Genomic DNA, 24,199 nt, shown 5'->3' on the forward strand with positions numbered 1-24,199 from the left:
TCGAAAGAATTTTGTTCCTTGCTACTTAAGTTGGCCGAATTCTATAGGGGAGGGGTCTATTTATAATGTTTCGATTCCTAAACCTATTTTGATTAGGTTAAAACAGTTAATTAGAATCCCAATCTAAATAAGTTTACTAATTAAATAAATAAATATAATTTTTTTTTGGTAGAAAAGGAAAGGAAAGCAAAGCAAAACAAGCAACTACACCGGGATTAGCCTAGGAAAGCTAACCCCAATCCTATCCTCTAAAAGAAGAGGAGAAAGAGCGATAGGGGGAACGGTAAGGGCAGAAACACCTAACACCCCCTCATGGCCTGCCGCCGCCAAGTGATCTGCAACACGGTTCTGCTCCCGGAAAATGTGGCTGAACTCAAGGATATCAAATGAGGGGTAAGCCTCTTAATAGCTTTAATAAGGTTGCGGCTATGAAGACCCATGGCATGACTACCCAAAAACATATTGATGGCCTCTAAGTTATCTGACTCCACAGAAAGCCTCTTAACACCCAGCCTAATCGCCAGCTGGATCCCAGAGAGAATGCCCCAGAGCTCCGCAGAGAAGGAAGAACCCAAACCCAAATTCTGGGTAAACCCAGAAAGCCAGGCACCTCCTGCATCCCTAAGAACACCTCCGGCAGTAATCTTACCATTACTGAGGCAGGAACCATCAGTATTCAGCTTCACAACCCCCTCTCTCGGCCTGCTCCAGCTCACGAGGTGGACATCACTACTCGGGGAAGATCTGACAAGGGACTCACCTTTGAAACTATCAATAATAGAGGAGAGTTTCTTCAAGAAGAACTCTGCTAAGTTAGGCAAAAGCACAGCTTTATTATAAAAAATCTCCTCGTTCCTCCATTTCCACACTTGATGACAGATAATGGCAAAGAAAATGTCCCCATGCTCCATATAAGACAATAACTTTCCCCTAATACCATTTGAGAACCAGTCGTTCACAGAATGGGACATGAAGGAAGAGAAAGTATGATGAGGGAGAATTTTCTTCCAAACCTCTTCACTCTTAGGGCAATCCCTAAGAGCGTGGCACAACGATTCAACATGGCCTCTACATCTACCGCAAGCTCCAGAGGTCGCCAAATGCCTTCTGTATCTATCTGAGTTAGTAAGTAATCTGTCTTTAACGCCCAGCCACAGGAAGCTCCTCATGCGGTAGGGGATTTTAAGGGACCAAATGGTCTTCCAAATATCCGAGGGATTATCAGTCCTGTTAAGGGAAAAAGCTTCAAAGGCAGATTTGCAAGAATAGACTCCATTGTTAGTCAGCGCCCAGCAATGCTTATCCATGTCTTCCTCTTGATTACTCACCTTCACTCCTCTAATTCTAAGGAGAGTCTCAAGGCTAAAGAAATAATCAAATTTAGGCCAAACCCAGTCCCCTTCAGAGTCCACCACATCGGCTAACCTCCAGTTTTGGATATCACTAGGCGGGGGGAAGTGCACACATCCACTAAAGGTTTATCCCCAATCCAGGTATCAAACCAGAAGCTTATGGACTTACTATTACCCACATCCAGACCAACCCCCGAGCAAAACTCAGCAAAAACGGCGCTAAGCCCTTTCCAGAGGAAGGAACAATTGATAACTCTCTCTTTCGGGCCCCCAAAGATCTTATCTTTTCGATACTTACCACAAAGAAGGCGAACCTAGAGAGAGGAGGGGCATTGCCACATAAGCCAAAGGAGTTTCATTAATAAAACTTTATTATTATCCTTAGCTCTCCTAATGCCCAAACCCCCTGAATCCATATCTAATATAAATATAATTAATAATTCTAATTCTAATTCCTACCAAAAAAAAAAATCTAATTCTAATCCCATTACAATATTTATTTATGTTAGGATAACGATTTAATTAGAGATATAATCTTATTATACTTACTTAATTTATAATCCTAAAATTAATTTATCCATAACTATAGTCCAATTATAATTATCTAAATAGATCAGTTAATCAATTTAACCCCTACTATATAAAAATTTCGGGCCCATAGATGACCACTCTCAAATTACCATTCCGTCCTCCGGTCCAAGTCCCATGTGTGACCCATTAAGTTCTTACCACTACTAGTCATATACATTTACTAGAATTAACTTAAACAAATTAATTTCAACTAAGTGTATAACGGAATGAGTGTGCAGACTGTTATAGGCAGAACCGTAAACATTCCCATAGAGCAATAAGAAGTTAGGTTGATACTGATGTTTACCTTTCCATATTAGGTCCAATATAATTCGGTCATTCACCAACTATATCCTTAAACAAATCTGTAACTATAAAATATGTCAAGTTACATATAATGAGACGTTTGTTTTACTTGTATAGGTAGAATTAACTCTGAATAGATAGGTTAAGTGAAATCTCCAGTTCTACTCTTAACCCTATCATCTTGCAAGGATTTCAAGTTAATTCTCCACAAGAGGCCATGTATATATCTCATATTTACCAGGAGTGAAAAATGCTCAATCTAACATTAACTATTATGCAATTACTTTATATGATACCCAACGCTTGCTCGCACACACCCTAGGAACCTTCATGTTATGGACCGTGTTTAAACAGAGTCAAAGCATAACACTCCATAATTCAGAATCACTAATCAATGTTTGTTTAAGTATGAGGATTAATTATACCTACTAATACATTTGAGATGAAATATGTGACACTAGATAAATCTATCCATCTTGTTATCTCAAGTCGGGTCCCCAATCCTAATGAACTCCTTCACCGGATTCATGTAACTGCCTAGATATATGAATATATAAAACTTGTGAGACCAGCTTTCTGTTTACAACAAAATACATTATTACATGCAAATCTCAATAGTACTATGTCAATCTCAAAACATAATACTCGACTTGGGGAATTTAAGTTTATCAACTTATAAGTTTAGAATCATAAGGTACAGTCTCACTTCATACTTGTATGAACACTTCATGATTACTTATTTATAAACTTGAGATTTTCTTTTAATTTACCTTGTTTAGTTGTTTATAAAAGATCAATGTCTTTATATAGTTAAACATACTATATCTTATAAAACAAATGATAAAAGAACAATTCATTACTAATATTTATATCCTAAAACATTTGTCTATAGGATATAAAACCCCAACACGGAGCACTATCACCCAAAACCAATCATATCAATAACCATGGTTTGTTGCGCGATTTGACACAATAGAAATGACATTGTGTGGGTTTCATCAGAACTACAACGTTTCTTTCCCGTTAGAAGCATGCTAGAGCTTCGAGCAGCTCTTTAAATCTTGGAGCTTAGCCGGTGATAAATGGTCTCCTACTCCAATAGGTTTTTTCAAATGCAATATAGATGCATTGATTTTTTTTATATAGAATCTCAAAATATTTGTTACAAATTTTTGCTTCGTAAAGATAATCATGAGTTGGTTATCACATGTAATGGAATTCTCTCTTGTCCGACCAATACTTTTTTGGTCGAGAGGTTGAAAATGAGGAAAACTCTTAGCTCGTTAAAGCACAAAAGTTTCTTAATAATATGATTATTGAATATGATGCTAAAGGTTCATAGTTTTAGAATTATAGGTTTTATGTCTGAATTTGTTGTTAAAAATTGTAAATTTTTTCTTAAGAAATTAACTAACAGTTCTATTTATTTATTTTGTTAAACAATCTACCTATTAAGCTGCTTAGCTAGAGTGGTTTTTTTTTTCCCCCGCCTTAAAGAGTTGATGAATAAAGTTTCTCGTTTGATTGTAAGAAAAAAAATAAAAAAAAATAAAAGTTGGAGGTAAGGTATGTCTGAGTTGTGACGTTAAGGAAAATTGATTGGAGTGATAATTCACGAGCTTGAGTCCACATTATATTAGCTGATTATGTTGATACCATAAAATCTACAAGACACATTGAAAAATAAGAAAAGACAAAATAAGCCCCCCAAATACAGCATTAAATAAAAGTCACTTTAATTAAAGAAAGAAAACATATATCATATGTGGAGTCCATGGTCATTAGCAAAATTCAAAATTGTCAAAATCGTAAAAGCGTTAATTACAGTCTGGCTGTCTGGCTATCCCTACATCTGGTCCCCACTGATATATCCACGTGGCAACGTAGTCGACCCCACATAGTATCTGCTGGCTCTTTATTAAAAAAATTGAAAACAACAAAATAAAGCCAGGTGTAACCGTCAACTAAGAACCAACAACCACACCCAACAACACAAAACCAAAATATTAATTTTCAAAATCTAATACTACAAATTCAAATTAATGTCAACATATCATTTTTTTAATCTTAAAAACAAATGAAATTCATCTTGTTTTTAAAACTGGGGATCTATTTTAATATTCGTATGGAATAAAAAATTCAAAATATTTACTTTATCTCTCTGAGAAAGAGAAAGGAAAAAAAAAAGTCTCCGCAGCCTCAACCCTTGCCCCTATAAATATATTAGAAACAGAAGAAACGCACCCTTCTCTTCTCTCTCTGTTTACTTTCACTTTCTTTACTACTATAGATCACTAGCTTGCTTTTTTTTTTTTTTTCTTTCAAAAATTATTAATTTTTTTTAAAGCCTGTTTTCTTCAAAACTTTGCCGGAAGTTCATTTCAAAAGAAACCAGGAGGAGTAAAAAAAAAGCTTTTTCTTTCATTTTCTTCAAGTCCAAACAGAAGCTGGCGAATCAAATGTGATGGGAAGTGGACTCTCCACCCTCTTCCCTTGCTTCAAACCGGCGACTAACCGGACCCAAGATGAAGAGCCGGACTTGATCTTTGCGCCCACTGAGCCCTTGGATGAAACCCTAGGCCATTCCTTCTGCTACGTCCGATCTTCTAACCGCTTCGTCTCTCCTACTCCTTCGGATCGCTTTCTTTCACCATCTAGCTCTCTCCGCTTCTCGCCTTCTCGGGCCGCTACCGTTTCCGAGACCCGACCCGTTTTCCACGAGACTGGGTTTAAGTCCATTTCTGGTGCTTCGGTTAGTGCTAACACTTCTACGCCCAGAACTGTCCTCCAACTTGATAATATTTACGACGATGCCATTGACAGCACTGGCTTTGCTGCTGGTGTCAGTCTCACTGGTGGGGGAGTAAAGAGCAGTATTGTGAACGTTGATGGCTTTGAGAGCACGGCGTCGTTTAGTGCCTTGCGCTTGCAACCGGTTCCACGTGGTGGTGAGGGCTTCTTCATGTCCGGTCCCATCGACCGTGACCGTGCTGCACTATCCGGTCCACTCGATGCCAACTCGGGCCATGATAATAGCGGCCGTATTCATTTCTCAGCCCCGCTCGGTGGCATTTATGTGAAAAAGAAGCGGAAGAAGGGCATTTCTGGGATTAAGAAAGCTTTTTATAGGAACTTATCGGAGAAGAAGCGGCCGTGGGTGGTCCCGGTTCTGAATTTCGTTAACCGGAAAGAGAATTGCGGAACTGTTGAGGAGAGGGAGAGCAAGGACGAGAGTAATGTGCAGTGGGCGTTAGGGAAAGCGGGAGAGGATCGGGTCCATGTGGTTATATCGGAGGAGCAGGGGTGGTTGTTTGTTGGGATTTATGATGGGTTTAACGGCCCGGATGCACCCGAGTTTTTGATGGGGAACCTCTATAGGGCTGTGTACAATGAACTTCAAGGGCTCTTTTGGGACATTGATGAGCCAGAAGAGATTAGTGTAGAATCAGAAATTGTAGTGGAAAGTGAAAATAGAATTAACCAATCTCTAGAAAAGAACAGTAGAAGTGATGCGGAGAGTTCAATTGGCGGAATAGAATCGAATCTAGTGTCTGAGGATCAAGAAAATGTAGCTAAAGCTGATTCATCAAAGGAAATGGATGAAAATGATCCAGGGGCTTCCACTTGCGGAGCTGAGTCGACCTTGTCGCCTCATGAAAGGACAAAGAAGGTTACGTTTGAGTCAGAGCCAGAAGAAATTCAGATTACACAGAGAAGGCGGTTGTGGGAATTTCTTGCCGAGGAAAATGCAGAAGAAGGGCTTGATCTTTCGGGGTCTGATAGATTTGCATTTTCAGTTGATGATGCAATTAGTGTTGGTAATGCAGGTTCTGCCGTCAGTAGAAGGTGGTTGTTGCTGTCGAAGTTGAAACAAGGATTATTATCCAAACACAGGGATAAAAACTTGTTCCCATGGAAATTTGGATTGGAGGGCAAGGAGGAGAAAGTGGAGAGCAGTAGAGTGGAGGAGGAGAGGGCTATAAAGAGGAAGCGGAAGGAGGGACCTGTAGACCATGAATTGGTATTGAGCGCATTATCAAGGGCGCTAGAGTTAACTGAATTAGCGTACTTGGATATGACTGATAAGGTGCTTGATACAAATCCCGAGTTAGCATTGATGGGTTCATGTTTATTGGTGGCACTGATGAGAGATGAAGACGTATACGTGATGAATGTGGGTGATAGTAGAGCAATTGTGGCGCAGTATGAGGCACAAGAGGTTGGCTCTAGTGTGTGTGACAACGTGTTAAGCATGGAAGGGGTAGCTGAGGGTCCTGCTCAGGTGATGAGGCTGACTGCACTACAGCTGTCCACCGATCACAGCACAAGCATTGAAGAAGTAAGTATTTAGTTTTTCTAAGTTTTATTAACTGATGATTCCTTTCTAGGCATGTAGTTTGTAATCTGTATTTTTTGGTGCAATGCTTGGTGTTTATAATCATTAGGAGAGTACTGAATTTGCCAATTTATGTAATCGCTCCTTGATCTTTTTTAGCATCTGTGACAACAAGATTCAGCTAGTTATTGACATGAGAATAATTTTTTGGGTGTTGGAGAACTGCAAATTGATCCCTTGTATTGTTTATAGAGCTATGAATTACTATATAATATTCTCTGTGATGTATACTGGTACTTTGTCTGGTGGATGTCAGTTGTCATATTCATGTGTGATAGGAAACGAGTCAGATTTAAGAAATGCCATTGAACAAGTCCTATTGTACTGTTTGAGGGGAATTTGACACAAGATTGAAAATCACTCCATTTGATTGCCTGTGTCAATTGAAATGGCATGATGATTTTCTGTTACAGGCATGATATTCATGAGATGAGAGGCAGCGTCCTTTCCTATATTTCCTTGTTTTCTCTTAGCTATTCTGTTTAATCTGATAAAGCAAGAAAAAAAGCAGAAATTTCCTTGCAAGTCTCTTTTATGATGAGTTATACTTGAATTTGATGGATGCTTCCATTGTCAACATCTGTTTGATTTGTATGTGTTTGATTGTCTTTTCTGTTGGTCAATTGCTGTAGCCTTTCTTGTGCTGCATAGAATGACTAATCTGATATCTTTCTACTCTCCTGTAGGCATTAGGTCTGTGCCGAATAATTGATTCTTTGATAAATCAGTCCCTTGTCTATGTTTGAGTTTGAAACCTTTTAGTTTATTTTATGTTAACTCCCCTAACTAGTAACTAACCTATGCTTTAGGCTAACCGTACATTTTGAAGCGGGCAGGGATTGCTATTTGAACACTGTAGCCCCCTTTTGCCATGCAGCATATATTCTAGTGCTCTGCTGATTACTTATGTATTAGACTAAATTCTTGCATGGAACATGAATCATATGCCTTCATGAATCGTTCGTAATGCTTTCTGTTATCATATGAACATATACCATCTGAGTTGGCGTTGAACTGGAGATGATGTTTTCCATTCTCTTGGAAAATGCTCCTGATTTTTTGTTTCTTGAAATTTGAAGGTATAGTGAGCCTACTTTTATAAGCCTTTGTTTGAAGCTGATAGATTAAGATAATCTATGTAATTCTCTTACTGCATATAGCATAAAAGATATTCCTGTTCTGAGAATTTATGGATTAAGATTTCTTAGTCACTGCATTTAGTATAAAAAATCATTTCCAAAGCTTGAGATATGATGAATTTGGGTGACAAAATTGCTTCTTCAAGGTCTATTTGTAACTTCTGTGACGACGTTGGCGTTCTGATGAAAGAATATTCGGAAGCAAAGTAGATATTAACTTTGTTCTTTAGGATCACTCACACAATTGAAATCTTTGTTTTATTGTAAGAAGATGCCTCTCAAAGTTAGATATAATTTTGGAAATCCACGATTACTAATACAATTGTCTTTCTCTGAAGCTTGAAGCATTTTTGGACTATCTTTCTTCTGAAGTCTTTTTTTATCATGAATTTGAGACATAATGCATTATGCATAGCATGTAGGGTATGTTTACTTGGTAGTGTACTTTTGTGCGCCTGTATCTTGATTGATTGGAGTTTAGTTTCTCTGTTGAATTCTTACTCTTATTCGACTTTCTAGCTGTTCTACTGAGAACGTGCTTGCTGAGTAATTTAAGTATATCTTCAACTCATGCAGGAAGTCTTAAGAATCAAGAATGAACACCCAGATGACAGTCAATGTATTGTCAATGATAGAGTTAAAGGTCGTTTGAAGGTTACCAGAGCATTTGGTGCAGGATTTCTCAAACAGGTTTTTGTTAAAGTTCCTTTATGGATATTTTTCTTAAGCTTTAGAATCTTGTTAGAATTTGATACAAGATGAGAATGATTAGAATTTGTTTAGTAATGTTCTGAATCTGTTGTTTTGTTTGATGACAATTGCATTACTTACATTAGCTTATGTTAGTTTATATTACAAATTACAATGTTTTTCCTTGTTTGATTTTATTGCATATGCTGAATTGGCTCGCACCAAGTAGTGGATGGCCAGACATACTTTGTTATCACCTAATGTTCTATCGTATTGTATTTGGCCCTTACCTTTTTTATTGTATTAATCTATTATATGTAAGGGAGGGCGAGCCTTGGCGCAACGGTAAAAACGTTGTTGTCGTGTGACCGAAGGTCACGGGTTCGAGTCTTAGGAGCGGCCTCTTGCCAAAAAATTTGGCAAGGGAAGGCTTGCCCCCAGTACACCCTTGTGGTGCGACCCCTCCCCGGACCCTCGCTTAGCGGGGACGCGTAATGCACCGGGCCGCCCTTAATCTATTATATATAAGGCTAAATATTAAGATTCATAATGGTTCTAGGGCCAAATATGACACGAAAGGACATTAGGGTTTCATTGCTAACTTTTATAGTAGTTTGTAGGCTTAAGAACTATAAAACAATTGGGGTTCAATAGAAACAATGCAAAGTTCAAGGGTAATGCATTTTGTGAATTTTAGAACTTAAGTGAATTTCATAAAATTGTGCCAAGTACTTTTAGTTACCATATTAGCATTAGTTGTGGTTACTAGTGTTTTTGCAGTCAAAATTAAGCAGTGGATTTCTTCCCTCTTTCTACTTTTTGTTGTTGTCTGCCTCTTCAGATTACAGAATGTGATGTTAACAGTTCTAACTTGTATAATTCAGTTTTGACTGTGGACATTTAATGCATCATCAAGTAATATCAATAGGATTCACAACAATATTGGCATCTTTTTTTGTGTGTTTGAATACAAAATATATGAAAGATGAAATTTATCATGTGCGTTAACTGTTGCATAGGCATAATTCACATATTAATATGGTGTTGCTGTTGTACAGCCCAAATTTAATGATGCATTGTTGGAGATGTTTCGGAACGAGTATGTTGGTACTACACCGTATGTCTCCTGTACGCCTTCTCTTTGTCACCATCAGTTGTGTCCAAGAGATCAATTTTTAGTCCTGTCATCTGATGGACTTTACCAGTATCTGACAAATCAGGAAGTGGTTTCTTATATCGAGTGTTTCATGGAGAAGTTTCCAGATGGAGACCCAGCACAGCATTTGATAGAAGAGCTTCTAACTCGCGCAGCCAAGAAAGCTGGTAAAACTTGTTTTGGTTTGTCATGACTTGAATTGGTTTATGTGCATATTCTGTTTAATGAAATTAGAATGTATGCAATGCAGGTATGGATTTCCATGAATTGCTAGACATACCACAAGGAGATAGGCGGAAGTACCATGATGATGTTACTGTTATGGTGATATCTCTTGAAGGAAGAATATGGAAGTCATCAGGGAAATATGTTTAAAATGTATCCATCTATCTCTCAAGTGTTATTGAGTAGGTAGGTGTATAAAAAGTGAGCTTCAATTCTCAAGTTGAAAGCATGAGAGAGCATGTGGTAATGTAAGTGGGGTTGGGTCGGGGGGTATACATAGTTAATAGGGGCAAAACTCCCAAGGAAGAGATTAATGGTAGGCCCTAGGTAGGCGATGAATAGTTGAGTAGATGTCCCAAAGGCCAGGGATGGGATGGGATGGGATGAGGTTCATTAGACTGATGGTTTCTGCTAGATATTTTTGCACAGAATTGGAGTTGTTTTCACCAATGATAGGTTTTTGGTTTTTAAAATTTTAGAGCCAAAAATGAGGGGAGGGGGGTTCTCTGTAATATGGTGGGGGTATACTGAACTCGATCATTTCCTAATTGAAAAGTGAGATCTGTAATTTTGATGGTGGATTTCCCACCAAAGCGGTTCAAAAGAATTCAATTTTCTCCTATCCTACGTGGTTGCTCAACTCCAACCTAACCTAACCTAACCTACAAATTTTCAACTTTCCTTTGTGCTATTTTACTTTCCAAGTTGGTCATAAAAGTAGAATACAAGTCTTATTTCTAAAAGCAAAAATATGGAAAATCTTTGTTTTTTTCTGTCTGAAAGAGACACAGCAGACAAGTTAATGTCTACATTGGAGTCATACATAAGAGGAGATTGGTTGCAAGTATCTAGCTCTGGAGGAGTTAGGATGACTTGTTCAGTTACCTCAAAATCAAAATAATGAGATGGGATACTAGGTAAGCATTTTGGTACATTTATTTTTCTGGAATAGGGACTTTTAGTTTTAACCTATTCCCATAATTAATGTTTTTTTTTTATTTCCAAAATTACTCTATCAAAATTTTCAAATCCTGTACAATTCATAAAATCTACAAGTGATTCTAAAAACAGAAAAAAAATGCAAAAAAAAAAAAAAAAAAAAAAACACGAAAAAAAAAAATGTAGAAAAAAAGAGATGATTTAATGCATGAAAAATATGAAAAATCAAAACTTAATATATTAAAATAAAAGATTAAATGACTTAGTGTATCAAAATGATAATTGTCAATTCTACTTGAGTGATTCTACTAGTGGTTCCGTTATGAGATGCCGTTGGGTTCAACCGTGAGCACTCTAATGATAAAGTCAGCAATATCATAAGAGAATAATTAAGTATTGAAAAGAGAATAATTAAGTATTGAAAAGACAAAGAAGTTGTTAACTTACTTGCAGTATACCCTAGTTGGGTATATAAACTCGTTTTTGCAATCTTTTAGTATTAATGATGTTCTAGTTGAACAGTCATGTCATTACTTCTCTTAATAATTAATTGTCATTTGATTGGATTCATTCTTTTAGAGGAAGATGAAAAAACGTTCTTTGATTTTCTCTAAATCCGTTAAGATGGGATACGATAACGGATATATGTCAACGGATTGATTTTTTGGTTTTCAACTACTTTCGTCGTATCTTAATTATATGATGTATCTTTTACGGTTCGTTGTAGATGGCGTGACATAGTGTTTGAAGGTTCTTTTTTATTATTATTACATATTTATTCTTGTATTAATTCTCATTAACTATATTAATCATGCATTAATCATTATTAATTTTATATTAATTGTTAGTATTCATTATTCTTAAAGAAATAGCGGTTTGTTATTATTTATATTAATTTATTTTTATTCTTCACTTTAGAAAGAATAATTTGCCATGTTATTACAAAATTAGAATAATTAAAGGCTTCATAAGTCTTTTTACCTATAACATGTCTAAACAGTGGACAGGAGTAATAAAAAAGAGATGTATACTAACAATTAATGGATGTAAATTATTTTATTTTATTTTTAAAATTGACATATTTTCATTTTGATTAATAAATAATAAGATTTAATAAAGTAGTCTGAGGTTGGATGAATTCCTTGTGAAGTAAACCCGAGTTCATCCAACAAAATAAAGCCACAAAAGACATTTAGTAATTGGGAAACCAAGTCAAATATAAAATATCTATAAATTAGAAATAGACAATAAAAGAAAGAAAATGCCAAACATTCTGGTCAACTTTTTTGCTTTACTAAATTGAGGGACAGAAGAAGCTTTTTTTTAGATTTGTTAATATGGTCATGGTAATGCTGACCTCCAAAGACGAATCCACTACCCAACCATTTGGAATCTCTCTTTTCCTCTTCCTCTTTCTATTTACTCCTAATATTTATTCATCCAAGGAACCTATTTCATCACTGTGTCAAAATGCACGATTCTACTATTACTTTTCCGTTGATTATCTCAGATTTCATCATTTCTTTCATGTGGGTATGGTCTGATGTCGTTAAGAAGATTCTTCTGCATCATGTTTTGGGTTTTGGGCATGATCCCCTTTCTGAGCTCATCAAATGCGCTCTTTCTGTTCTTAATTTGTTCTTCTTTGCATTCTTGTCTAACATCACTAAAGGTGCCTCCTATAATCCTCTCACCATTCTCGCTTCCGCAATTTCTGGTGATTTCAGTTGTTTTCTCCTCACCGTTGGTGCTAGAATTCCCGCTCAGGTTCTCTCTCTCTCTCTTTATTTCCCTCCTTTGTCTTTTATTTGTTCGGATTATTATTTTTTAGAAATGATAAAAATCACTGGATTATTGATGTTAATAGCCCAGATTGTGATGATTAGTTTGATATGAGTTGAAATCTCACATAATTTTACATCAGTTAATCAATAATTTTGAGTTCTGTTGGGTCTAGATGCCTAATAGATTCAGCATGTTGTTATTGAAGGATGAATAGGGGCTGTGATGCTGATGGGGAACGGGAGTATGGCCTTTGTAGAAATTGTTTAACTGCTACCACTAATTAGTTGGAACTTTATCGAGACACACCCAAACATACAGATGGTTCTCATGCTACTTTGGACCTCAATTCTGTAGCTTTGTGAAACAAGATATACCAATGAATTGGGTGTAGGAATTTTTAATTTTATATTTGTAAGACTGTGTTGGATTACTTACATAGGTTTAGAAAATGGTTTCAATGGTCAATAATTGCAAGTTCTGGATTTGCTCCCTGGAATTTAAACATGGAGAGGGCAAGGAGTAAGGATAATACTTTGATTCTGGTGATGAAGTTGGGGATCCATTGAAGCAAATGGGTCTGCAATTGTGTAGAAATCCTTCTGAAACAATTTCAGCTATCTAAAATAATTCATTACTGTCTCAGATATCAAGTAATTACTAGCTCAAGTAGATATGCTCATTACCTGAAATGTGAAAGCTCATATATGGTGCCTGCAACTTCAGTCTGTCTCTGTCTATGATGCAGTATCACAATCAAACTTGAATGTGCCTTATTTACTTCATTAAGTTTTTTCTTTCTCTTGGCGGCTTGGTGCTTCTGTTGAACTTTAAGACATGGATCAATTTTAAAAATGAATTGGGATTTTGGATAAATGTGTTTGGTTGAAGCTTGTCTCATGATTAACCCATTATTTTCTTGTCCTTTCTTTATTTGCTAAGCATTCCAAATAGTTGGATGTGGTTACTGTATTTTATTGTTAAGTAGGTACTTTGTTCGTTCACTTTGAATTCTTCGAAAGAATATAATAACTGTGACATAATTACTATTCTACTATCTTTTGTTTTCCCCTCCGTCATTTTCTGTAATAAAAGAATGAGAAAAATGTGAAGCAATTGCCTGAAAATTGGTTATTATATCATATAAATAACGTGTCACTGTGCCTTGAGAATGTCCTTTTGCTTTGGTAGTCCTCCTTTTCTCTTGGTTTTCTTCCCTTATTTTCTTACGTGATCCCTTATCAATTGGCCATCTGTTCTCCCCCTCTACTCTTATTTCATTCTCCTCATTTTCTCTCCCTTTGTGTTGATTCTACTTATGTCTATAGAAGATCATGATGATATTAGACACTAGACAGATTAAAAATTAGATTCTAGAATTGATTAATATGTATGAAGACAAATGGGCACGATAAATGGAGCACAACCATCCTCTTTCACCATTGAGTTTAATATGGCAATAAGAATGATACTGTTATGGTAAATTTGAGACGAGAAATATTGATGAAAAAACCCAAATTGTTAATACTGATTTGAGACGAGAAATATTGATGAAAAAACCCAAATTGTTATGGTAAATTTGAGACGAGAAATATTGATGAAAAAACCCAAATTGTTAATACTGATTTCTGCACTACTGTCAACAGAAAAGAGAATATTTGTAGAAGAATTTGATCAGTTTGCTACTAATTTCACTTGCCATTTTTCAAGTTCTGTAAATATTTGATCATAATATCTCTTAGCAATGTTAAGTTAAAGATGCCTTCTGCAATTTATTCATTCCGCAGGTGCTGGGATCTGTCACCGGAGTTAGGCTTATTATTGAAAACTTCCCTGGAATCGCATCTGGGCCACACCTGAGTGTTGACATCCATCGAGGCGCACTTACTGAAGGATTGCTGGCTTTTGCAATTGCTATAATCTATCTTACACTTGCAAGAAAGATCCCAGGGAGTTTCTTCAGGAAGAATTGGATTGCTAGCATCTCTAAATTAGCTCTTCAGATACTTGCCTCTGATCTGACTGGCGCTTGTATGAACCCAGCAGCTGTAAGTAAAAGCAGAATCCATTTGTTTCAACATGAAGCATTTATCTGATATCTAGTTTATTGGACAGAAAGATGAGTTAAAAGTTTTTTGAACTGTAGGTGATGGGATGGGCCTACGCACGTGGGGAACATATAACCAAGGAGCATATACTTGTATATTGGGTTGCCCCAGTACAAGCAACTGTTGTGGCAGTATGGACGTTTAAGTTGCTTGTACGACCGAAAAAAGAAGAAAAGAAGGATAAGAAGAACGATTGAAGATATTTTGTTTTTATATTTATCTGTATATTGATCTAACTGCAAGATTGAAGTAGAGCTTGTGAAGTTTATGTGATAGTGTAACAGATGAACTAATTGAGTTCCTTTTATTGTAATCTTGGTTTGGTTGTATGTACATGCTCTAACACCCTCAAACATACAACATAGCTAGGCCAACAATTTTTTATTGGATTCCAGATGCTTCCATTCTTTCTCTTTTCTCTTTGTTTTGTTATGTATTACACACTGTATTGTATTCTATAAAGTAGAATAATTTAACAACATATCCACAGGGAAAGGTCAAAGAATTGATTCATTTGAGGCAAGGAAAATCCAATCCAGATGATGAGTCCCAGCCTTGAACAATTACACAATTTGCGTACAATCTTTTCATATCTTTACAAGCAATAATACAGGATCAACAAGACTTACAAACTAATGATATTTGAACCTTTACAGATTTTCAGGATCCATCCACAAAACTACAACAAAACATTGACATCCACCATCTCTAAACTGAAATAAACACCCAAAACCATTCTCAGAATATTCAACTGTTTCTTTGCTCCTCAACACAACAAAACAAAACTCCAGATAAATGAGCCTGGAACACTTCAACCAAATAATTCTACTGTTGCAGCCAACATTCAAAAACAAATTAGAAATCCAAATCCTAGCCTGAAGTATTGATTTCCTTGCCATGATCATCATCGCTAATATTTCTCTTTAACCTTCTAAGCCATATATCATAATCAATAGGATATGGCGTCCCACATAGGCTGTCTACATAATCTGCAAAAGCTTTCAACACAGTTGAGACATCACCAAGCTTCTGCTGAATCAATCTCCTTGACCAAGATGTCTCTCGCCATTGCAGAGCCCCCTCAACTGAATCCATATCAGGCAATGGCCCCCCACATGCAAAATAAACCATATAAACCAGACTTTCTGCATCTGAAGCCGAGCACAACTTTCCCTCTTGGAGAGCATAAGTTGAAGAATAATGGAGATTCATGGCAGGTCGATCTCTGTCTTCAAGAATGGCATGACCCCAGCCAATAAGGACAAAGTAAGGATGTCTGAGACCAGATCTCACACAAATTACATTCTCTGGCCTTATATCCCCATGACGAATGCCAGCAGAAGAGGCAACAGCAAGTGCGGATAAGCAATCATGACAGCACCTGATAGCCTCATCAATACCAAATCTGCCTGCAGTTACCATATCAGCTACTGTCTCACCAACTGGGGTAGTCACGAGAATTGGGGTACCACACCAAGGGTGTTCACAATTTCCACTGGAGCTAGGTTTCCGACATTGACCTGGGTGAATAATCCTGCCAGAAGCACTCAATTGCGGTAGATATTTGCTAGATAGGCCTTTCTGTCTCATAATTGACAATATTTTAGTCTGTCTCTGTACTTGATACCATAAATTCATATCTTGCCATGCTGGCTGCAGTTGTGAAGGATGAGAACCAACATAAAGAAACAGTGACTTACCTGGATCTTCAACTGTTGATGCAATGTAATACTGGAGTTCACCATTGCATTGGATATCTATGATCTGATAACCCCTTTGCTGGTCCGAGTCCTCCAACCATAACACAGATCCCACCTCCAACTTCATTATTAAACTTTCAGAGTCAATTTTGACGGATTCATCCTGAACTTCAACAATTTCAGGAGAAACACTACGCTGCTGAAACCGGAATAGACCATTTCCATTCACTCTAATATCACCCAACTGCCTTTCCACTCTTCTTGTTTGGAGACGTGAACTATGATCAGCTGCTAAATCTTCAATTGAGTGCTTTGGCATCCCTGCAAACTGCATAATGCAGTGGAAGGTTGCAAAGAGTATCTGCAAAGCACCAAGATCTCTCCAGTTGGAATTTCCCAGTTTGTTCCAAATTCTATCAACTGGAGATACTGAGACTCTAGCATGTTCTTTTATCCAGTCAGCAGAACACTCATAAACATTATTCACATCAAACTCCATTTTATTTACATCTCCTTCAACTTTTATAACCCCGCCATACTGTGAATCAACAAGAAGAACAAAGACACTGTTTGAATTCTCAGAAACACTGTATCTGCTTGAGCTTCTCGAAAGTAACATGCGTAGGGCATAGAAGAGAGCCTCACCTAAAACAGATAACGAAGGCTGCTGATTACTTCCTGCAGAAAGGCTTCTAATATCAGGCCTCATAAGAGCCAATTCAAGAACTTGGTCCCATTTTCCATGAGGATGTCTAGGGTTGTTCAGTAGTATACCAGTGGCACAAAGTCCTCCAAGCTTTCCACTAGCTATTGCTTTCTCAGCCTGGTAAAATTTCAAGTTTGGATTGTACAGACAAGCAATTGAGAAAGGCAAGGGACCATCCTGACCCCAAAATGCCTCCCACAAACCCTTGATACCGGCGTGTAGAAAATCTTCGATAGCAAGGTAAGCACTTGCTTCCGCAGCATCAGATGTTGAACCATAGACAGCATTTGGCATCCGAATCAGCTGCTGAAATGAAATTCCCTCCAATGCAAAGTCAAACTTTTGCAGTTCTACCAACTCAAAAGGCACATTAAAAACTTTTTCTGTAGCTGAGTTTTCAAATATGGATTCAAACCATTCCTCAAGTTTAGAAGTAAAAATTTCACTGTCCAAAAATCTATGAAGAAACTCTTTGCGGTAACGGGACTTGCTAGATGATACACTAGACCTTTTTGTCCCAGACCCTACAGATTCTTGGTCTGGGGATCCACCTGTCAAATTTACAATTTCTCATTACTCATCAGTTTATAACATTTTTTCTATAACTAAATCAAATATACAAGAGCCCATGAACCAGTGAACAAGGAGTACATAGTATATTTAGATGAAAAAGGCAAATAAAGAACTTGAAAAAGCTGAGAAATTAAAGTAGAGCAAAAATTCCTAAAACAGAATTAGTGCCTAAAAGGAAATCTCGAAATGAGAAAGAAAAAAAAACTAGTTGATCCAATAAAAATTGCCCACTCAGAGCCTCCGCAAGTTCAGTTACTGCCAAAAATTGGAATCGACAGAATATAAACACCATCGAGTTGATAGATTACACAGAAAAGTAACATAATCAAGCAGAAATACGTAATAATCAGAATCCAACAGTCAAATTACAGAGCTTCAAACCAAGGAAATTAAAGATTAAGGTAATACCTGATTTAATTCCCATAAAGATTAAAACTTTAATGAACTTTCTACAACTTGATCTTCTTTAACAAAGTTGAAAGCAAGAACATGAAGAAAAAGATTTCATAATGAGATTTGGAAGGGAAGACCAAAGAGAGACTCTTGATTGAGAAGAGTTGAAGCGAGTCCGCAAAGGGATAAATTTAAAAATATTTTGACGACTTTACCCCCAAGCCAGACTTTGGTTCTTTTTGTTTTCTTCTTACAAACCCCCTGTTCGTGTTGTTTTACAATCCTACCCTTTAAGCCAAACTTTCCCAATGAGTTTGGGAAATCCATTTAATTAATCGGGAAATTACCAAAAATGATTTCTTTATAACTTTATCTTCACTCAATATCATCAAATATTATCTGTATATTATCATAATAGCATGTGCTGAAAGGCATATTTTTAAAATATCATTTTTTCTCTTCCTTTTGTCTTCTTTTTCTACAATTTTTTCTCATCCTGCTGTGTTCTTCTATTATGGAAAGAATTGCTATGTAATTTAATTTGTTTACCAATTATAAAAATAACTTACTAAAAATACAATATTATTTACATATCTGATAATGTATGATATATAATATACCATATATAAAAAAAAAAATCTTTTTTGAGAAAAATAAAATACTCTAAATGTGGTGACTGATTTTTTACCATTGTTGATTGGATATTATAATAGTTTCAAACGATCAAATGAACTATGCCAATTTCATATGACTCATTTACTCGATTAAAACTGATTGAAACAATTAAGCAACGTTAACACTTATAATTTATTTAGTTTCACTTGAGTTTCAAAATGTTATACTTCAATTTCACATGAATTTCACACAATTTCACATCTTGTGAAGTTGAGTGAGACAGGATAAAACTCATATTAAACATATTGAAATAATTAACATTGACGCCAACATTTTATTAAAGTTTCATATGAGTTTTAACAGTAGTACTCACTTGGACCCTCATTCACCGTTAGATCTAGGCTCATTGTAATCGTGCGGTAAATATCTACAACATCCTAAGGTGTAGATTTAGTGATTCTAGATCTAACGGTAAATGACCAAATTCATTTTGTCATTCAGGATCCAGATGAGCACTACTGTAGGTTTTAAAATGTTACAATGCAATTTCACATGAATTTCATCCAATTTCATCTCTTCTAAAATTGGTTGAAACTCATATAAAGCTAATTAATCTGTTTTGAAGCTTTAACCCTAATGTTTCAAATAGTTTTACCGGAATTCACTTCACTCAACTTCGCATTCAGTGAAATTCATATGAAATTGCATTGTAACCTTTTAAAACTCATGTGAAAAGTTTCACAAAACATTATTGTTAATGTTGCTTATGAGCCTCAAAACCGATTTCAATCGTTTCACTTGGTTTCACCTCTTGTGAAATTTAGACATTATTCAAACTTAGATTTCCATTATACAATATGTAATTAATGTTTTTTTAATCAAATTAACAATGTCATAAATATATAAACAACAATAAAATGTGAAGAAATTACTAAAATTCCAGTTCCATGAGGAAATCAAGAGATGTAGATCCCTACCAAATGATGATTTCAACTTGAAGGAATCATCTCTAGCAATGGGCTAATGCATGCATCATCTGTAGCAATGAGTAATATATATATAATATGGTCTGAAATTATGCCACAGCTAATGTCCAGAAACAGTTCTGTAATCTTATCTTTGCCTGTAGTGTAATTAAGAACAATAGTATGATATGATTTTCTCATTTATATGCAACCTAAATACAATGAACAGTTTCATCAAACAAGGGTTTATCATAACTGTATTGCTTGCTAGTAGTTGAAGATCTGTTGCCACAAACAAACTCTAATTGAAGGAAAAAAAGCAAAATCCCAAATCAGAATCCGCAATAATACTACTACTTCTGATGTGATACATAAAATTGAAATAATATTTATGCAGCTACATTACAAAACTGTAAGACTTGGGACATCTCAAGAAGCTGTTATTACAGTTTGGTTGAGCTCTTATGCTGTGACAGGAGATGGACTCCTTGATTTTACCCAATTTACCAAATCCTCACGAGTTGCAGTAAAACAACCAGCTCTATCTTCACTCTGCCTAAATGGTGCAGCGAGTTTTTCGATATGGGTAGCGAAGGCATTTGCTAATCCTTGAGAGAACTTGTGAGTTCCTGTTCCAGTATGAGCTGAAAATACCTCTGGCAATGCCTCATTTCGCTCTACAAATTTTGTTAAAGTCCCCATCCACTCTTCCAGTGCAGTATAGGCAGCACCCACAGATAATGACCGAACATCCAAACTCCATTCATCTGCAGTTTTGTTGTGTAAATCTGGATATAATCCATAGAGGGTTCCCAGATAGAGCAGCTCGTGTGCTCTGCTATGAAGATTTCTGTTACGACAGTCATCAATCAAGCAGTTACAAAAGGGTCTTCGCGCTTCAACAGCAGTGTCACCAACAACAGACTTAAACTCCTCCTTAAGAGTCTCAAAGCTAGTTTTTTCATCTTTAATCAACCTCACAAGTGCAACCAACCTTGGATTTGCTTGCTGCAAACAACCAAGTACCTTTTCCACATCCTCATTCTTCTCACAAAGTGACACAACAGATAGCAAGCATCCACAGAGCTTATCATCTGGTTTAACCCCTCTTTGAACCGAAAAATTATAAACCTTAACTAAGTCATCGATTCTCCTTGCTTTACCAAGGCACTGGATTAAGCAAGTGCATCCCATTACATTAAGATCAATACCGAGCCTTGACATCTGATCGAATATCTCCATTGCTTTATCAGCATTCCCTCCACTACCATATATATTTAGCATTGCCGTGTAGCTCCAACTATCGGGCCTACATTGCTCCGATTTCTTCATGTCCTCAAACAGCTTCTCAGCCTCCTCCTCCAAACCAAGATCCGCGCACATGCTCAGCAATGTATTATACAGAATAAAATCCATCGGCCAGTTATTTGACCTCATTCGATCCCATAAAGCCATTGCATCCTTAGCCCACCTAGCCTTACCATAAATCTTGATTAGTGCAGTAAGTGTTTTCTCATTCGGGGTAAGACCGGATTCAACCATTTCCTCAAACAAACCCCTAGCCATTCCAGGCTTCCCAGCCTTGCCCATTGCCTCTAGCAATGTATTGTAGACAACTACATTTGATTGTACACCTAGAGATTTCATTTCCTGCAAAACATACCTAATCCCATCATAGTCCCCAGCTTCACCAAACATCTTTGCCAAAACAGAGAATGTAATGGGGTCAGGTTTCCAACCACTAGCTACCCCTCTTTCATACAAACTTAAGACCTCCTCAACCCTACCCAATTTAGCATACACGTCTAAAACAGCAGAGTAAGTAACCTCATCAGGCATCAAACCAGTTTTATACATTCTCTCAAACCACTCCAAAGCTTTATCAAACATATTGCACCTTTTAGCACAAGTTATAATAGTGGAATAAGTAATGTTATCAAGCTCAATTTCATTGCTTACCATCTGATTTGCAAGCTTCTCAACGAGCTCAAACTGCCTCCCAAACCTTAAAGACTTCATGGTGACATTGTAGAAAATAGTCTCCATAGGAAATACCGTTTGGGTGTTAATCCAATTGAAGAAAAGATAAGCCTTTTCCCATGGTTTCAAGCAATTAAGTACCAAAAGGGCGTTGTCTCTATCGAGTGGATAAGGAGTCTGTTGAAGAAGAGAAGTGAAAGCAGTTTCAGTAGACTCAGAATCACTTAGCTTTTTTGCGAAGAGTCTCAACTCCCTAACCTTGGGATTGAGGGAGTAAGGAGATCTCTTATGCCTTTGAAGAGAAAGAACAGACCTTTTAGGTCTTGCAGGATTAACCCAAGTGGACTTAGGCTTTAATAAGAGATTGGTCTGTGGGGATTGGGTGGTGGGTAGAGTGGTTGAAGAGAGAGGCTTAAGTTGTTCAGATAAAGAGGGGTTCTTGGGGTCTCTGTTAGAAGATTTGGAAGAATTGCAGGAAATGTTGAGTCTTTTTCTGGAAGGGTTTTGCCTGATTGATGTAGAGAAGAAATTAGGTATCCTTCTAACAGGCTGTTGTACTGTAAAATGGAAATCAGGAGCTGCAGAGAGATTAGCAGCCATGGCGGAGCAACGAGAGCTACTGTTTTTGCTTTCGTTGGAGATATTTCCTTTCTGCGCTACCTTATCTGAACTTGAATTACCCAAAAAAAAAAAAACGAAAATGAAAAAAAATTGGGTTATAGATTCACCTTTACAGGTGAGTAGCCTTAACCGGATGTGTAGGTAACAGGTAAGTCCAAAGACTGTTCCCGACCCTGTCAGGGGAGATGCCAACCATCTCTCCTTTCTACGAACACAAATGACGCAGCTTATCAGTATGCTTATATACTTAGGATTTGAAATGAATTCAGCGATGTGGGATTTCTTCTTAATTTATGCATTCTTCCCCTTTCTTGGGTCAAGATAGGACACGGCCCAATCCCATTAAAGTATATGGGCTTTTGTGAGATTTGTGGGCTGTCATACAGCCCATTGTGTAACATCTAATAAAATATCATTTTATTTTTATTTTGCACTTTCTTTTTCTACTAGCAATTTGTTTGTCTTCTTTCTTTTTATTTCTAGACCATCAGATTTTCAGTTTTCCTTCTATATTTATCTGTGTTGTATTTTTTTTCTTATAGAGTTTCAGTTTTTGTTTTTCATATCCTAGAGACTATTATTCGTTTTCTCCGTTTTATATTTCTTTATTTATTATTATTATTTCAATAGGAAAATGTTGTGATTTTTTGAGATTTTATGTTAACTGGAATATTGTTTTTTATGGAGTTTTATTTGTGTGCAGGTTGAAATATGTGGGGATTTTTTTTTTTTTTTGTCAAGTTTTAAATAATGTGATTAATATATTAGGAGTATTTGAAGTTGATTTGAAAAATTATTCAACCTCTAAATTTATAAAGTTTCTTATTGGCATTCTCAACTTGTTTAAAATGATATGATTAAGTTAAAAAAAATTGATATGATAAACATTCTAAGTCCATATAGCAAAACGAAATGCATATCATTTTAAGTAAGCTCAAGGAACATATCAATGTAAATAAGTTCAGAGAGCTAATATATCAGTTTAAACAAATTTGTAAGTTCAACGACTAACAAGACATTATATAAATTTAGAGGATCAATCAGCTTTTGATGTCAAGTTCAAGTTCAAGAGACTCTTGATGTATTGACTAAATAGTAGGATCCATTCATTGGAAATAAGAAGTTTGAAGGAATGTCACAATAGGTTATCGTGTCATAATCATATTGTGTGCATTTATATATTTTATAAGATTATATATAATATAAATAATATAAAAATGATAATAATGTAAATCGAATTATTTCTGTAAATCGTATTGTCGCATAAAAAATTCAGAGCATTCACATCAATGAAAGTATTGTATTGCGTTGTTTTGTCTTTATTTTTATTTTTATTTTTTTGTTTTATCTAGTTTGTTGAAGTTTTATATTATGATGGTATAAATACTGCAATTTTTTTAAATATGTTTGATTTTCTTTTAACTAGAATATCATCTTTTACGGGGTTTTATTTTGTGCGGGTTGAAATACATGGGGAAAAAAGAAATGTGAAATTTAAAGGGATTTTTACATGAATATCACACTACAAAAAAAAGCCATTTGCTGATAAAAAATTCCACTTTAGCGACGGTTTTAACCGTCTGTACAAATATTAGCGACAGTTCCGTCTGAAGAGTGTTGTAATTGCTAGTGTTGCTACTATTAGCAACAGTTTTACTAGGGTGGCGGGGTAAGGTTTTCTAATGCCGGAGATTTTACTACTGGCGATTTAAACCGCCCCCTAAAGGAGATTTTCAAATGCTTACATGAAATGAGGTACTAACCAAGAATCTGTCTGTAATCCGTCGTAATTTTTTTTATCTCAATTTGAGTTTTAGGACGAAAATTTCTATCGGTAAATTCCTAATCAGTATTACTATGTTACTTATTTTTTAGTATTGTAGCCTCGGGAAGCAAAAAGCTTATGAAATACATCATTTTATTAAAAAATATTAAAATAGCCTCATCTGGGCATCAATGTTGGTAAAATTTAAAATTATCGAA

General features: G+C 36.2%; 4 protein-coding genes and 1 non-coding gene across 5 annotated transcripts; 2 read left to right on the forward strand and 3 right to left on the reverse strand.

The window, feature by feature from the left end:
* The first annotated feature begins 4,389 nt into the window (after positions 1 to 4,389).
* Positions 4,390 to 10,557, forward strand: LOC136233029 (protein phosphatase 2C 29). The gene is made up of 4 exons (XM_066022560.1): positions 4,390 to 6,567; positions 8,340 to 8,453; positions 9,512 to 9,776; positions 9,860 to 10,557. Exons 1-4 carry the CDS (start codon positions 4,693 to 4,695, stop codon positions 9,982 to 9,984), a joined length of 2,379 nt encoding a protein of 792 aa, XP_065878632.1. The 5' UTR covers positions 4,390 to 4,692; the 3' UTR covers positions 9,985 to 10,557.
* Positions 10,558 to 12,060: 1,503 nt separating this feature from the next.
* LOC136232247 (probable aquaporin SIP2-1) lies at positions 12,061 to 14,976 on the forward strand. The gene is made up of 3 exons (XM_066021301.1): positions 12,061 to 12,540; positions 14,343 to 14,603; positions 14,702 to 14,976. The coding sequence occupies exons 1-3, from the start codon at positions 12,244 to 12,246 to the stop codon at positions 14,858 to 14,860; spliced, it is 717 nt and encodes a 238-aa protein (XP_065877373.1). The 5' UTR covers positions 12,061 to 12,243; the 3' UTR covers positions 14,861 to 14,976.
* Positions 14,977 to 15,146: 170 nt separating this feature from the next.
* On the reverse strand, positions 15,147 to 18,233 carry LOC136232246 (uncharacterized). Its single transcript, XM_066021300.1, has 2 exons — positions 18,051 to 18,233; positions 15,147 to 17,620 (listed from the first exon to the last, which is right to left on the reverse strand). The coding sequence occupies exons 1-2, from the start codon at positions 18,064 to 18,066 to the stop codon at positions 15,534 to 15,536; spliced, it is 2,103 nt and encodes a 700-aa protein (XP_065877372.1). The 5' UTR covers positions 18,067 to 18,233; the 3' UTR covers positions 15,147 to 15,533.
* Positions 18,234 to 19,898: 1,665 nt separating this feature from the next.
* On the reverse strand, positions 19,899 to 22,295 carry LOC136232718 (pentatricopeptide repeat-containing protein At5g46580, chloroplastic). The gene has a single exon (XM_066022089.1). It carries the CDS (start codon positions 22,193 to 22,195, stop codon positions 20,078 to 20,080), a length of 2,118 nt encoding a protein of 705 aa, XP_065878161.1. The 5' UTR covers positions 22,196 to 22,295; the 3' UTR covers positions 19,899 to 20,077.
* Positions 22,296 to 22,299: 4 nt separating this feature from the next.
* Positions 22,300 to 22,431, reverse strand: LOC136234496 (U6atac minor spliceosomal RNA). Its single transcript, XR_010691376.1, has one exon. It is a non-coding gene; the product is annotated as a U6atac minor spliceosomal RNA (small nuclear RNA).
* Positions 22,432 to 24,199: the final 1,768 nt, after the last annotated feature.

This window comes from Euphorbia lathyris, chromosome 6 (genome assembly GCF_963576675.1).
Source record: "Euphorbia lathyris chromosome 6, ddEupLath1.1, whole genome shotgun sequence".
Lineage (NCBI taxonomy): Eukaryota > Viridiplantae > Streptophyta > Magnoliopsida > Malpighiales > Euphorbiaceae > Euphorbia > Euphorbia lathyris.